Raw genomic sequence first — 17,737 nt, 5'->3', positions numbered from 1 at the left:
CAATGCCGCAAAATATTTGCTGACTATTGCAATTTTCTGGGGTCTACTCCTTTCCCAAAATACCCCACAAACAGCAATTTTTTACTGACCATCGCAATATGGGGCTCAAATAAAGGTATTTGGGAGTAGAATACGAATTTGATAACCTATTTTGTGGCCATGTGTTTGGGGGACGCCTCATCCTGTAAACTCCTCTTAACCAATGGCAATATGGGGTTAAAATAAATGGTATTTGAAAGAAAAGCACGATGCTGATATTTTTCAGGGCCAAGTGTCTGGGGGACAACCTCACCCCCGAAAACACCCCAATATCCAATTTGAATATCATTTTCTTGTAGAGAAAATATATTTAGCCACTCAGTTCAAAGTGATTTTTGATTTGATAAAAATTCGCTGCGTTATTGATGTTTGAAAATCGAATATCACACCCGGGTGGGTTTTAGACTTCCGAAGGTAAAGTTCGGCTGGGCTGAATCCTATATACCCTCTACCATGGATTTCATTTGTCAATTTCTTTAGACTATTTCTCTTTATAGACAGAAACTAAACAAGTTAAATCGTGCTATATTGGACTATATCTCGATGTAGCCCCCCTATAGACCGATCCGTCGATTTAAGGTCTTAGGCCCGTAAAAGCCAAATTTTCTATCCGATTTTGCTGAAATTTGAGACAATGAGTTGTGTTAGGACAGTCGACATTCTTCGTCAATTTGGCCCAGATCGATCCAGAATTGAATATAGCTGCCATATAGACCGATCTCTCGATTTAAGGTCTTAGGCCCATAAAAGGCGCATTTATTGTTCGAATTTGCCAGAATTTGGGACAGCGAGTTGTGGTAGACCCTTCGACATCCTTCTTCAATTTGTCTCAGATCGGCTCAGATTTGGATATAGCTGCCACATAGATCGACTATATCTTGATATAGCCACCATATAGACCGATCCACGGATTTAGGGTCTTAGGCCCATAAAAGCCACATTTATTATCGGATTTTGTTGATATTTGGGACGATATTCCGACATCCTTCTTTAATTTTGCACACATCGGTCCAGATTTGGATATAGCTGTCATATAGACCGATCAGCGATTTAGGGTCTTAGGCCCATAAAAGCCACATTTATTATCCGATTTTGCTTAAATTTGGGACAGATCTCACGATTTAAAGTCTTGGCCCCATAAAAGGCACATTTGTAATCCGATTTCGCTGGCATCCGTGTCGTATATGGTTGTGATCAGTCTATATTTGTATATGGCTACCAAAGAGACCAATATTTTGTTCTACAAAATTGAACAATGACTTGTACTTATTAGACCATGTGGGCAGCCAGGGCCCACAAGAGCAGCCTATACGTCAAGGAGTCTGTTGCCACCGTTGGTACCCTTCGTGTGAGTATCCTACTAAAAAGAATAACTTTTCTTTTAGACAGATTTACAGCAAGACGGATTTAGTCAGCCCACTTCGATGTAGTATGGAGAGGATTGGTATAACAACTCCGGGAAAATTATCCCTAACTGCGGTGGGTAAGGGTTTCTCAGAAACAATAAGACACATGTAGTTCATGGATATATGATTAAAATGTTTCTATGCTGAAATATGCCTGTAGATTGCTAGATTCCAAGCTATCTATCGAGTATAATGAAAACATAACAAATTATTTTTATATAATTATCAATTTCGTTTATTAATATCATTTTGAATAACATCAATTTCGATTACAACAAATAATATAGACAGACTGTTAGGTGAAAAGGAAAAAAGGACATGACAAGATGAAAAGTGACTTAGAAGAAAATCACTTATAAGTAAAGAATAGACTAAAATATCACATAGGTAAATGACTAAGGAAATAACAGAAAATATTTAGAAATTTAAAGTGATAGATGTTAAGTACTTTGTTGTAAATTAAGATTTTTTTTTGTTTGCTTTTCACTAGCGTTGTGTATACATTGAACACCCAGCGGTGTGAGCCTCTAGACATAAGACCATAATTCGTTGCTTTTCAATTGATGGGTAGACTTCTATGCAATTCTAACGATTTACCAAGTGCCGGGAGCGGGTTGCAAGTTAGCTTGTACAACAGATTGAGAGTGTCCGGGCAGGGGAGCAACATGCACAGCACCACGAGTCTTAGATACGGAGACGGCACCTGGACCGGCAACAACTACTGGGGGTACTGGAACTGGGCCGGTGACAACTTGAACTGGTCCGGGTCCAACAACAAGAGGGAAAGGTCCGGGATGACCAACAACAACGGTGCCAGGAAGTGGACCACCAACGACAACTGGGCCAAAGGGAAAGACGGAGCAGTTAGCACCCAAAGCCAAGGCAAGCAAGACAACAACGACGGCGAACTGAAAAAAGAGATGGTATGAAAATGTATGATTTTTTGTTTTGGATAGTTGTACATTTTAAAATTTAACAATTGATCCAAATAATCGATCGACGAGTCGTTTGTGTAATTTATATGCCAACAGAAAACAGCGCCAATGATAAATTAGAAATTATGTGTTATGTCATTTTCAGCCTTGAGCATATGATTTAAGAAGATTAGCTCTTTTATTCAAATAAACATGAAACCTGCTTACTATTAGAGCTGGCAAAATATCGATGGCACTATCGATATATTACTTTTGTCTGAATATCGATTGATATTTTTCCTATCAATACAATCGTCATTTTTATACCCTCCACCATAGGATGGGGGTATACTAACTTCGTCATTCTGTTTGTAAATACTCGAAATATTCGTCTGAGGCCCCATAAAGTATACATATTCTTGATTGTCGTGACATTTTATGTCGAACTAGCCATGCTCTATTTATTACCCTCCTACTTACCCCAAAAGTAGCACTCAAAAATAAAGTGGACCGATCGGGTCAATATGGGACTCGAATGGAAGGTATTCGGGAGTAGATTACGAATATAGCCAGGAAGGAGGTATAGGCTATAAAATTTGTTGATATTGGAAGGGGGCGGACCCTCCCCCTAACCCCAAAACGCCACACAAAACGAAATGCATTGGAGAGTAGAAAACGAATATGGTATTAAAAGTTGGGTTCAAGTGTCCAAGGGGACGCCAAACCCCAAAAACTGCTCCAAGCAGACATACTGGATGTACTCAAATGAAACGAATATGACATAAAAAATTAAGTCCAAGTAAATGATGGTCGCCCCATCCCCGATGAGCCCCCAAAATGAGAATATTACTCGATCATAGCTTGATGAAACTCAAATGAAAGGCATTTGAGAGTAGATCACGAATATGACATTAAACTTTGTGTCCAGAATTTAGGTGGTGCTTTACCTCGTAAAATGACCCATCAAAACAATGCGGAATAAAGTGATAGATTTTTTGAGTAGAGTGCGTCATTAAAATTTTTACTCGACTGGCAGATGGGGTGTGGCGCACAACCCTCATATAGACGCTCTTCACCAAACGGCTGTGTACACCAATCTTGACAATATGTGGTTAAATTAAAGGTATAAGGTTGGCAAATATTTTTTCGCTCAGCTATTTCAGATGGCATTCGAATGGGCTAGACCAAGGGGTCTCAATATTAAACTAGAGAATACAGAAATATGCCTATTCACGAGGACGACGAAGGTGAGCCAATTTGACGCACCACATTTCCTCAATAGGACAATTTCGATATCTGGCAAGGTCAAATACTTAGGAGTGATTTTAAACAGGAAACTGAATTGGAAGTGCCAAATTCAGGAGCGTACTGAGAAGGCTCCCCGATGGTGGGCACTATGTAGACGGGCCATAGGAACTCGAGGGAAAAAAATAATTTAAATTTTTATGACAAATAACGCAGGTCCTCGGACGAGTACCAGTATTTGATATGGTTCAGTCCGGAAACTGTGTTTCGGGTCGTCCATGGCTCCTGAATTAAAGCAATATGAATCTTGACCTTGCTGATTTTCTCCATCACAGCGTGTATAGCTGTCTGGCTCCAGCGAAGGTCTATCTGGATGGCCTCAATCATTGGTCAATGGGCTTGTTGGAAGTGTAGTATCAACGTCCGCTATCTGTTCATTAGGCTGCATTGAGATTCCTTTCGCTGTTCTGCCTGATGTTTCAATATTAGGATCTTTTCCTATCCTAGTCTTCCGAATCTTGAGAAAGTCGCTGATAGGTCCTCTGTTGGGTCCCTGTTCGCTAGGCTGTGCTGGGCCTTTCGCCCCTGCATCTTTGTTTATCCTAGTCTTCCCAATACTGAGAGAATCGGCGATTGTCTCATAATCGTCCCCTGTTTGTTACGCGGTATTGAGTGTTCTGCCACTGCACCGCCTGTTGGCTCAATATGAGGATATTTGCCTATCCTAGTCTTCCCAATCTTGGAGAAGATGGCCTTGGTCCTGTAGTTTGTCATGCCTTAGTCTTAGCCAAAACTTGTCACGGAGACTTGATCAATGTCCACCTCCCTGTGAAAGACCTCCCATTTCTCATTGGCCAATTCGCCGAATTCGCCGCTCTCATCCTCGATGAAGACCGACGCTTTGTGAGCTATGGGATGTTTATCTTTCTCACAAGATCGGGCTTTGCTCCCCAGGGAGTGGGGATACTTCCAAATAGGTTTTTGACGGTACCAATACATTCCGCTAACGCAAAGTGCAGCGTTAAGATGTCTCCTCTATACTTGCAGCTCATAATCCGTATGGGTGGACTTATCCGGTCTGCTTGTGAGTTTAGCAAAGCCGTCGCTCACTATCAGTCATCCTGTTGCCATCATCTCTCGATTCGTCGGCGATTACTGTTTCATTGACACAGTCGCTGTCTGAATCCGAGTCAGTAACACCACCTTTACTTAAAGGCTGTGGTGACGAGGATCGCCACCTCCACATATAGACATGTGGCTACAACAACAACAGATTCTTCATAAGAGTATATGATGTGCTATAAAAGAGTATTATATACTCCCAGAGGTGGTAGGTATCCAAAATTCGGTCCGGGCGAACTTAATGCCTTTTTACATGTTTTAATTTGTTGCTGTTGTTTTTTTTTGTATTTGTTGGGCTGAAGTCCAATGACGAATATCAAGCTTCTGCAATGAGTATACCCCTATCCTATAATGGATGTTTTAAGAAAATCCTTCTACAACCTAAGTAATAGCTTTTTGTTTGATGAATATTAATACTGTACCAATGTAGTGATTTGAAAACCTATATCTCACCCTGTATTTAAGATTGGTGCCAAAAACAATTTGTTACTGTGAGGATTAACTCCTGGTGAAATCAGAAGACGAGGCTAACACAACGGTGGTGGAAGTTGTGAATCCTGACTATGATCCGGTTTCTACAGATAAATCTCCACCATTGTAAAGCCGCTTCGGCGGCACTAAAGGTCCTTCTGATGGCAGGGGGATTTGACGTTGTTCTTATCCAGTAACCATGGGTGTGTGGATGAATGGTTCGTGGACGGAGAATTCCGGGATTTAAACTTCTGAAGGTTACGGGGAATGGGAGACACAGAGCCTGTATTCTTGCAAAGGGTAGTCTAAATGTTTTGAGTAGATTGATTAGTAGCCAGCCTTGAAATAAATAAGTCTCATTACTGGCTGACTTCCCTATAAATGACACACGTTTCAGAGATACCGACTTCAAACCTTAAGTTGGCTTAGGGAAATATACTCTTTTGTATCATTACGACGATTGGCATTAATATCTTCTCAGCCAGTCACTAGGCAGCTATTAAATTCCTAGAGAACAAATTTCAGAACACAAAAACCGCACTCGACTGTCGCAGATCGATATGGCCGAACAGTTCAAAATTCACCTGTTCTGGGTGCCGGGCCACTGAGATATCCCAGGGAATTGTAAAGCGGACGAGCTTGCGAGACAAAAAACTACCCTACACACTCCAGGGATACTGCAATCTGTGGGTATGCCTTTAGCGACATGTAAACTAAGTTTTCGGGACCCGAAGGACAACGAAAGATAGATGGTTACAAAGAGGGTATGTGAGCATTCGAAACTGTTTGGCCTAATGTAGACGTGAAGAGATCTACCGCTTTCCTGTCATTGGCTAGAACAGATGTCTTAGTCATTGTGTCCCTCATGATAGGTCACTGTTAATTCGGAAAACATGCTGGCAGTCTGAAGGTTTCCAGGAACGACTTTTGTAGAAGCTATGAGGACATCGAAGAAGATTAGACTATAGAAAACCTTCTGTGTTTGTATCCCGTACTAGTAGTCAGAAGGAGTTCCACTTTAGGTTCTCATTTCTTTGAGAAACTGTCTGATTTAGCGATTGTGAACATCGCTTTTTAAAGCGATCTGGATGGTTCAACGGTAAGAACTAGGAGGTATCTTTCTTCTTCTGTTTTTGTGGTATCACAATGGACGAAACCGTCTAAGTGAGACTGATAGCTGACTGACAATTAACCTAACCTAACCTACTTTACAGTACGTTATGTGATTGGTATCCAAGAATTACTTGTCGACTACAAGCCTGCTTTTATCGTCACCATTAAGGTGAGTTCAGACCGGCTAAGGTATTTTAAGCCGGTCTGAACTTGAAGTTTTGGGTTTACCTTTGTTTGGATGATGGCTCCATTAAAAGATTGGACTAGTTTTAGAGCACACGGAGGAAATATAGGAGGAGATAATGTAACTTGATTGCACCCAAATCGGAAGAAAATAAGTCTTCGATGAGATCAATCATTAAAATCAACAACTTGGTCTTAGGATTGGGTATATCGAAGGGTAGTGCTATTCCCACCATACTTAGCCAGTTGTGGGTTACATTTATACTCTCAGACTCACTCTCTCTCTCTCTCTCTCTCAGGTCACTAACCCGATATTAATCCCATATAAACCAATCTCACGATTATACTTTTCGATTCCCCAGATGACCCAATTCCTGTCTTGTCTGACTGAAATTTGTGGTCTATTTTGGCCACAATATCTATGCCAGGTATGCTCTGAATCGGTATATAACCTGATAAAGCTTTCATATAAACCGATCTTCCAGGGGCGCAACAAATGGAAATTTTGCCCATGAACCGATTCAAGTTTAAGCTCAATGATAAGAGGCCTCCTTTTTAAAGCCGAGTCCGAACGGCATGCCGTAGTGCGACACCTCTTTGTAGAGTAGTTTTTACATGGCATAATACCCCACAAATGTTGCCAGCATAAGGAGGGGAAACCCACCGCTGAAAATGTTTTCTAATGGTCTCACTAGGATTCGAACCCATGCGTTCAGCATCATAGGTGGACATGCTAACATCTGCGCTACGGTGGTCTCCATTTATTGCTTGACATCCCATTATCCAGCTTTAGTTTCTGCCTTAAGAGAAACCCTTACATATGATTCTGCTTGGCTGAACTTAGCACACTTTAACTTTGTTTTTAATAGTGTGGTGTGATAATAAATGTAAGAAGGATGAATGGAAACACTGAGTTTTCTAACTTGTTTCCGGTTTTTTCAATTATCGAGAATATCTACGCACATTTCTGTTGTAAGAGAATCCCAAGAGTTTTCCTCATCGGCTAAATATGCTTAAGCTATATTGAACTTAAGAATGCGTTTTCCTTATTAAGTGGCATTGACTTATTTATAATGATTCCTGTTTTAAGGGCAGTTACAGGATTTTCGGTAATTCGTTATCCTTTGGTTTCGCCATTTTTTTTTTTTTTTTGTTTTGGCTGAATTGCTTCCATCACAAACACTTAGGCACTTTAAGGAACTAGATTTTTTCGTGATCCTTTCAGCTACATATTTAGGTTATTGTATATGCAGAACACATTTCCGTTCAGTCTACTAATTTTTTTTTATTCCTTTATCCCTTAGATGACACACATTCTCACCTTCATGTTTACTGTTTTTAAGATTTTAGTTATGTTCTTGCGTATGAAAACACTTAAACGTTAGAATTGCTTCTACTGGCATCTCCCAGTTCGTGTCAACCTTTTATATCAGAAAGTGTTCTTTTCCAGTGATCTTTTTTCCTTTCCTACTTTCCATATATCCCCCGCCAACACCCATCATGACATTATCAGTGGCCGAACAAGTGCAGCCGCCATGTTTTGTCTGCAATATATCAATTGGTGTCCAATATGGGTTGAATTAATCAATTCCAGTATTAATTCTTCAGAATTAACCAGAGCCACCTTTGATTCGATGGACATTGTACAGAAAAAGAAATAGTTTATTAAAAGTTGTTTTACTTGTAGCATTAATTAGTTATTAATAGAAATAGAGCGCTTGAGGTGTACAGTGAAACAATTGTGTAAATTTAAATGATTAAAAAACCCTAAGTTCGTTTATGTCGAACCATGAACACTAGGGAGGAAATGTATTCTAAAACAGGTAAAAAAGCGTTAAGTTCGGCCGGGCCGAACTTTGGATATCCACCACCTCGGGTATATATGTAAACCACCTTTCATCAAAATTTGGTGAAAATTGCATACCTTATGTCCCATAGCAGTTATATCGATGGCTTATGGCTTATATTACGTATAAGCCATTGTAATAAATAAACCGATATGAACCATATAAAACATGTATGTCGAAAAGCCAAATATAAGTCAATGTGTCAAATTTCAGTTAAATCGGATCGCCTTTTTTAGGGCCATGTATTTATGTCGAAAAGCCTAACATAAGTCAATGTGTTAAATTTCAGTTAAATCGGATCGCCTTTTTTGGGGCCATGTATGTCGAAAAGCCTAACATAAGTCAATGTGTCACATTTCAGTTAAATCGGATCAACTTTTTTGGGGCCAAAATTTAAAATCGAGAGATCGGTCTACATGGCAGCTATTTGCAAATCTTGATCGATCTAGGCCAAATTGCAGAAATATGTGGAGGGACTTAATTTAACTCTCTGTCCCAAATTTCGGCAACATCGGACAATAAATGCGCCTTTTATGGCTTTTAGACCTAAAACCGAGAGATCAGTCTATATGGCAGCTGTATCCAAATCTGAACCGATCTGTGCCATAGTGCAGAAGTATGTCAAGGGGCTTAACTTAACTCACTGTCCTCAATTTCGGCGATATCGGACAATAAATGCGCCTTTTATGGGCCTAAGACCCTAAATCGGAGGATCGGTCTATATGGCAACTTTATCCAAATCTGGACCAACCTGATTCAAATTGACGAAGGATGTCGAGGGGCCTAAAACCACTCACTGTCCCAAATTTCAGCAAAATGGGATAATAAATGTGCCATTTATGGGCCTCAGACCCTAAATCAGAGGACCTGTCTATATGGAAGCTATGTCCAAATCAGGACCGATCTGGGCCAAATTGACGAAGGATGTCGAAGGGCCCAACACATCTCACTGTCCCAAATTTCAGCAAAATTGGATAATAAATGTGGCTTTTATTGGCCTAAAACCATAAATCGGGGGATCGGTCTATATGGGGCCTATATAAAGATATAGTCCGATATAGTCCATCCTCGAACTTAACCTGCTTATGGACAAAAGAAGAATTTGAGCAGAGTTTCAGCTCAATATCTCTATTTTTGAAGACTGTAGCGTGATTTCAACTGACAGACGGACTGACGGACGGACATGGCTAGATCGTCTTAGATTTTTTCGCTGATCAAGAATATATACTCTTTATAGGATCGGAAATGGATATTTCAATGCGTTGCAAACGGAATGATAAAATGAATATACTCCCATCCTTCGGTGGTGGGTATAACAAATAAAAGCGTGCTAAGTTCGGCCGGGCCGAATCTTATATACCCTCCACCATGGATCGCATTTGTCGAGTTCTTTCCCTGTATTTCTTTTCCGATAAACAAAGGATAAAAGAAAAGAATTGCTTTGCTAATTGAATTGAATGTTGGAGACCACAGTAGAAGAATATGTGTAAAATCTCAGCCAAATCGAAAAAGAATTAGGCCTTTTGGGACCTTTATGTATCAGGCCAAAGACCAATTCAGACCACATTTTACATGTTGGAGGTCATGGAAGAATAATTGATCGGTTTATATGGCAGCTATATCAGGTTATAGACGGTTTGAACCATATTTGGGACAGTTGTTGGAAGTCATAACGAAACACGTCATGAATTGCGCCCTCTAGAAGCCCAAGAAGTCAAGTCCCCAGATCGATATATATGACAGCTATATCGATTATAAACCGATTTGAACCTAATTTAGCATAGTTGTTGGAAGTCATAGCAAAACACGTCGTGCAAAATTTTATTCCAATCGGAGAAGAATTGCGCCCTCTGGAGGCTCAAGAATTCAAGACCCCAGATCGGTTTATATGGCAGCTATATCAGGTTATTGACCTATTTAAACCCAATTTAGCACTGTTGTTGGAAGTAACAGCAAAACACGTCGTGCATAATTTCATTTCTATCGAATAAGAATTGCGACCTCTAGAGGCTCAAGAAGTCAAGATCTCAGATCGGTTTGAATGGCAGCTATATCAGGTTATGAACCGATTTGAATCTTATTTAGCACCTTATTTAGCAATTCCATCGAATAGGAATTGCGCCCTCTAGAAGCTAAAGAAGTCAAGTCCCCAGATAGATTTATATGACAGCTTTATCAGGTTATGAACCGATTGGAACCATACTTGGCACAGTTGTTGGATATTATTCGAGATACTTGTGCAAAATTTCATTAAAATCGGATAAGAATTGCGCCCTCTATAGGCTCAAGAAGTCAAGACCCAAGATCGGTTTATATGACAGCTATATCAGGTTATGGACCGAGTTGAACCATACTCAACACAGTTGTTGGGAATCATAACAAAACACCTCATGCAAAATTTCAGCCAAATCGGATAAGAATTGCGTTCTCTAGGGGCTCAAGAAGTCAAAATCCCAGATCGGTTTATATGGCAGCTATATCAGATTATAGACCGACATAAACCATACTTTGTACAGTTATTGGAAGTCATAGCGGAACACGTCACGCAAAATTTCAGGCAAATCGGACAGGAATTGCGCCTTCTAGAGGCTCAAGAAGTCAAAACTCCAGATCGGTTTATATGACAGCTATATCAGGTTATGGGCCAATTAAAACCATACTAAGCACAGTTGTTGGATATTATAACGAGACACTTCGTGCAAAATTTCATTCAAATCGGATAAGAATTGCGCCCTTTAGTGGCTCAAGAAGTCAAGACCCAAGATCGGTTTATATGGCAGCTATATCAGGTTATGGACTGATTTTAACCTAACTTAATACAGATGTTGGCTATTATAACAAAATACGTCGGGCAGAATTTCTTTCCAATCGGATAAGAATTGCGCCCCCTATAGGCTCAAAAAGTTAAGACCCAAGATCGGTTATATGGCAGCTATATCAAAACATGGGCCGATATGGCCCATTTACAATCCCAACCGACCTACACTAATAAGAAGTATTTGTGCAAAATTTCAAGTGGATAGCTTTACTCCTTCGAATGTTAGCGTGCTTTCGACAGACAAGCGGAAGGACGGACGGACAGACGTACGGACATGGCTAGATCGACATAAAATGTCACGAAGATCAAGAATATATATAATTTATGGGGTCTCAGACGAATATTTCGAGCAGTTACAAACAGAATGACGAAATTAGTATACCCCCATCCTAGGTGGAGGGTATAAGAACTTAAAAGAAATTTTGTCTCACAAACTATGAGTCTCCAATCAAAATGGAGCTGCCGATTTTGAACGAAAAGGTCTCGAGTTTAATTTGTATGGGAGCAGTATAGCCGTGGCCAAATACACACCCACACTATTGCACATTATTTTGTACAAACACAAAACATAAACATGTGGGCTTGGAAATTATGTGGACAAGTTTAAGTACGCTCATCACTGTTATAGATACATGATTACCTGGGGACAATATTTCAGAATTTATTGATTTTCAAAGCCGATTGTTATCAGGGGGTTATGTTTTTATGCCCTTCATTATTTGTTGCGGAGTTTATTTGCCATATCAAACTTAATTTAAATTTAAATTATTTATATGACCTGAATAATTGATGCCGCTTTGGCCCACTGTAACTTTTTTCCTATATATGTAGCTATTAAGGTACTTATTACATAAATGGCAATAAAAGCATATTCAAGTAGTGGGTCAGCAACGGAGACTTATTCAGCAGACATTTTTTATGATCAGCTTGTGGGAAACACTTCATTGACAAAAGTAGTCCATAACTCTTAGGTTGTCAACTGCGCTGATCAATATAGTCATCTTAATGGCAAATATTTTTAGTATACTCCATGCATATGCAGAATAGCACTTTCACTCTGTTTTTTCCATGTATTTGCTTCTGGCAACTTTAAATGGCGTTTTAATAGCCATTTAATATTTCATCGCAAATTGTCAACCAGTTTAAAAGCCTATTAATTATGGCCATGATACTTTACATATTTAAAAAGAGATTAGATTTACATATAAGTGTCACTCTTGACACCTTCAATAGAGCTATTAATATTGTATCCACAGGCAATAATACAATTATTGTATGAGGACAAAGACAAATACTGTGAAATATTTGTTTAATGATGGTCTGAAAGAATGGTAATCAATAATCGAATGTTAAGTTGTGATTCAATATTTACCATATTTTATTTCGATCAAGAATGGTATGAATTTTAGCACGACCAAAGTAGGCAATCAAAGGATAATGGATATCAAAAGATAATGGATAGGCCGGCAAAATTCCAACGAAATGTTCGCTAAACACAAAATTTTAATGAAATGTTCCCTAAACACAAAAATATTGAATCAAAATTTCAATGAAATATTCTTTAAAGACAAAATTTGGTCTAGGCCTGGGCCTCCTCAAATTATGGTTAGGTTAGGTAAGGTTTAAGTGGCAGTCTGCCATCAGACTCAATTAGACGTTTTAGTCCACTGTGATACAACAGGAACAGGAGAAGGAAGACGCATTCTAGTACCTGCCGTTGAACCATCCAGATCGCTTTAAAAAGCCCAAAAACTTGCGAATGTTCACGACCTAAAGTGGAACTCATTCAGATTGCTTGTGTGGGACATACACACAGAAGGTGTTCTATAGTCTCTTCATTTTCGATGTCCTCACAGCTTCTGCATGAGTCGTTGCTGGCCACCTTCAGTCTGTCAGCAAGTTTTTCAAATAGAAAGTGACCTGTCATGACTGACACAATAACGGAGACGTCCGTTCTAGCCAATGACAGCAAAGGACTCCTAAAGTCTAGATTAGGCCACATAGTTTGGGAATGTTCACAGCTCCACCTTTGTGACCATCTATCGTTCGTTGTTCTTCGGGCCTGGTCCTGAAAACTTAGCTTACATGTCGCAAGAGGCATACCCACAGATTCCAGTATCTAGGAGCTACCTTGTGTTAGGTATTGTAGTTCCTAGTCTCGCAAGCTCGTCCGTTTACAATTCCCTGGGATATTTCTGTGGACCGACACACAGAAGAGGTGAACTGTTCAACCATCTTGTTGAGAGATCTGTGTCAGTCACAGGAGGCTTTTGGCTGCCTGGTTGTCTGAAAAGATATTTTTGCCAATCTTCGTAATGACATTATATCTTAGCCATTCCACCACTTTCTAAATTGTAAGGATCTCCGCTTGATACACACTGCAGTGGTGGGTTAACCTTTTCGATATGACCAGTTCTAGATCTTAAGGACACGAACCAAAGCCCACCTGGTCGTCTAGTTTGGAACCAACCTTATATAAATCTATGTAACATCTGTTGCCAGGGATATCGTAGTTCCAATCGGTTCTAATAGGGCTAGTGGTACAGTACTTTCTATCAAAAGCGGCTCAGGTAAGGTGCATTATATCAATACAGTGTCCGTAGCCTCCACATAACCAAAGAGAAAGCTCCCTTAACCTTACGGCAGCGCTCGCTGCAATTTGCCTAGCCACAATGTCCAGAGGCATTAGATGTAGTATTAATTTCACTGCATCAGATGGTGTCGTTCTCAGTGCGGCTGTGATGCACTAGCAAGCCATCCTTTAGATCCGTTTGAGTATGAAGCTGTAGGTGGACTTTTGAAGCGCCTTCCACCAGACCACAAAACCATATAGCATTATAGGTCTGACAACTGCAGTTTACAGCCAGTGCATGACATGCGGTTTAAATCCCCAACTTTTTGCAATGTCTCTCTTGTAGGTGTATAGGGCAAGAGTTGCCTTTCTTGCCCTTTCCGAAATATTGGATTTGAAGTTAAATTTTCTGTCCAGCAAAACACCCAAGTATTTTGCGCTTTCTGTAAATGGAACATTCTCTTCTCCCAAGGCAACTTGTATCTCCTGCTAAAAAGATCTATTTCTGTCTTGCACGGACTTATACCTAGACCACTTTCGGTAACCCACTTCGCTGTTGCACGTAGAGCTCCCTGAAGTATATCTTTTAGAGTGCTGGGAAATTTTCCCCTACACGCAATTGCCACGTCATCGGCATACGCGAAAAAGGCGTAGAAGTCTATACCTTTTTCCTCCAAATACAATAATATTTTGTTGGTGGCTATATTTCAAAGTAGAGTAGACAGTGCACCTCCTTGAGGTTTTACTCTGCTGACCCATCTTTTTAGATCCACAGATCCAAAGCCTGCCGCAATGCATCTTTTAGTAAGTAAGTTTTTAATAAACTTTCTGACGATAGAGTTGATGCGTAGAAACTCCAACTCCTTCTTGATTGACGTCGCACAGTGGGCCAAATGGCAAAAAAATTGGAAATAAGTCTACAACTTTTTATCTGTTGATTTTAGCCATACAAAATGTTCTAGACATTTGTAGAGGAGGACATAGGCTTTCAGAAAAGTGCTGTTGTTGGTCCATATCTTTAATACAGGGTGAGCTACAGGGTGTCAAAGTTGACCACTTTTGACTTCTCCAAGCTTCTGGGGGCCATAACTTTTGATCTACTCAACCGATTTACATGATTTAGGACTCTAGAGAAAGAGCTTGACAAGATCTAAAAAACTTATGCATAAAGTACCATGCCATCGTGTACTGTTAAGGAGTTATGAATTGTTTAATTTTAAAATATGAAAATTTGGCCTTGGTTTTTTTCAGTGTTTTTTAAATAACTCCGTCAATTTTAAAGCTATAAACTTCATACTTCACACAAATTATGCCAGCATATGTGTGCATAAAATACAAAAGGAATCACGTGAATATCTTTGGCGGTTTAAAAATGGCATCGTTTTCAATATGAAAAATATTTTTTTTGTCAAAAAATTGCAAAATTTTTTAAAAAAGATACTCCCATTTCCTTTAAGTTTTCGCAAACTTTGGCCATCAAAGCATTATCATTTCTTTCCATTTTCACAAAGTCGAGGTATTAAGAAAAGTTTTAAGTGCTAATTTGGCTAATTTCGATATCAAACAACACCGTTATCTTAAGACCAAAATGGCCAATTTTTTTACTAAACTTCAAAAGTTTCTCACTGGAAAAAAAGTTCCACGGGGATTTTTTCGCTTTTTTTGAACTTAAATGAAAGCTTAAAATGTTCCCAACATTTTAAGGTATGTCTCGCCATATCCTAGCCATAAATGAGATCGTAGCGATCAAAATACTGAAAAAAGTCAATTTTCAAGTAGTGCTATATTCATTGCTAAAAAACAAGTATTACGTCACATTTTATTGCAAAGATGTTAAATAAACTTTTATTTGGTAACACTTCTTCTACAAAACACAAAAAGAATCATGGAAATATCTCTATTCTATTCCATTTTATGGAACCGGCAATAAAAAAGTCAATTTTTCAAAAAAGTCGAATTTCCCAAATTTTGTTTTTGTTGTCCTAATTGCACATGACACACTATAGCCATATTTACGCAACATACCTTATCGTAAAGGAAATTTTCATACCTTTCCAACGATGTATAAAACATTTCTCAACTCGGATTCTATCTACTCTAAAATTCATTTACACTTCATTAAACTCTATATAAAAATGTCTATTTGTGAAATGGAACCTTATATGGGGCCTACACTAAAACATTGATAGATTTGCCCAGGGTTTACAATACAAATGTGTTAGAATAAAAAAAGGTCTCCTGCCAAAGTTTAAAAAAATTGGAATAAAAATATGTGTTTTAGAGCGAAAACACTTCGCATCGGCGTGCGTTTGTATAGTACCTACATCTATTTTTAATGTAAGCTGATGATTTTTGAATAAAAAGTAACCTAGAAATATACCTGCATATATATATATATTTGTGTTAAGATTTGATGCAGACAAATGTTACCTGTTTCGCTATGTCGAATTCCCAGGAAATCCACCGTATCAATGAATGTGAAAAAACCTACCCATAAAAAATTCATTGTCATTTTTTTTAACCAAATTCGAGTCCAGGTAAATAATTATAGAAGAGTAAGTAAAAAGAGGCACTTTGGACCCCTTTTTACGATTGCGTCTGATACCTGAAATGGGTCATTAATTGTGAATATATTGCATAAATATTTGAACAAAATCCAAATTTTCTTCATTATATTTTGTAGAGGCGTAAAGGACATTTATAAGTTATGGAAGTCATACTGAAGTATTCCACTCTTTCGAAAATTGTATGGGACATCAAAAATGATTCCAAATCATACACGGAGTCATTTAAGGAACTTGTTTACACTTTGGACCACATATATGGAATAAGGCTAAATAAAGACGCTTTAGACAAACTTGAAAAATTCTACAAATCATTTGAGAGAAGGTTGCCAGAATGTTCATTCGCAAAAATCAAGTTTTTCAAAATGTATGAGAAGTGGCTGAAATCGGATCTACTTATTGAAATTAAACCGCTGATTCCCGGCCGGCCTAGCAAAGCATACGACGAAGTTACGGAGAAAACCAAAAAGAAAAAACAAGAGGAACTATTGGCGGCACATCCGCCAAATTTAATAAAAGATACGTTCAAAACAGCATTGTTAAAAACACAACCAAAAAATGTTGGACGAATTGTCGATGTTTTACCATTAGCATCTCCGAAAAGGGTAAAGAGAATGGTAGAAAGTATTCCAACTCCAAAATCGACTACAGAATTCACGGAGGAAGATGCACTGGCCCTGATTTTGAACCTAGGCCTCTCAAGAAACAAATACTCAACAATGAGGAAGGCTCTTCGTGAAAAAGGATGGGGTTGTTTACCCTCAAAACATAAATTGTACAACACCAGGACGAAAATGGTGCCATCAAATATATACGTGGACGAATTAAAAGCAAGAGTGAAACTTGCTGATCTTGTTGAAAATACAGCTGTTAGAATTATTTCTAATTTTACTGAAGAACAGTTGAACACATGTAATAATTCCGAAGTGGTTTTGATCAGCAAATGGGGTTGTGATGGATCATCTGGATTTTCCGAATATAAGCAACAAACAGAAATAGATGCCAACTTCGCATCAATTTTCATGGCATCATTAGTACCATTGAGAATGAGATTGTACAAGGACCAATCTTCATCATCGAAAGAAAATGCATTTCAAGATATATGGATAAATAGAACACCTGGGTCAAAATATTTATGTCGCCCAATTCGGTTTGAGTATACAAAGGAAGACCGGAACACAACACGATCTTTGGTGAACGAAATAAAGGAAGAAATTGCTGCATTACCCATGATTGTTATAAACCAATTGGGAAGAAATATAAAAGTTTCGTTTCAACTACAACTCACTATGATCGATGGAAAGGTGGCAAACGCATTAACTGGCGTTATGTCCAATTGGAGATGCAATATTTGTGGCAAGAAGAATGGGCAATTCGAGGACAAGTCTGATGAAAATTTAGTAAACGAAAATGCGCTCAATTTCGGTATTTCGCCCCTGCACT

The 17,737-nt window shown here is 38.9% G+C and overlaps 2 protein-coding genes across 2 annotated transcripts in view; both read right to left on the bottom strand.

The window, feature by feature from the left end:
* LOC106093852 (adult cuticle protein 1) overlaps positions 1-17,737 on the bottom strand; it is a 405,361-nt gene that overhangs the window by 6,440 nt on the left and 381,184 nt on the right. The window lies entirely within an intron of this gene.
* Positions 1,654-7,897, bottom strand: LOC106093854 (adult cuticle protein 1). The gene is made up of 2 exons (XM_013261016.2): positions 7,815-7,897; positions 1,654-2,353 (listed from the first exon to the last, which is right to left on the bottom strand). Exons 1-2 carry the CDS (start codon positions 7,818-7,820, stop codon positions 2,039-2,041), a joined length of 321 nt encoding a protein of 106 aa, XP_013116470.1. The 5' UTR covers positions 7,821-7,897; the 3' UTR covers positions 1,654-2,038.

This window comes from Stomoxys calcitrans, chromosome 3 (genome assembly GCF_963082655.1).
Source record: "Stomoxys calcitrans chromosome 3, idStoCalc2.1, whole genome shotgun sequence".
In the NCBI taxonomy this organism is placed as follows: Eukaryota; Metazoa; Arthropoda; class Insecta; order Diptera; family Muscidae; genus Stomoxys; species Stomoxys calcitrans.
The sequence above is the reverse complement of the archived record's forward strand: the minus strand, read 5'-3'. Positions and strand labels throughout refer to the sequence as shown.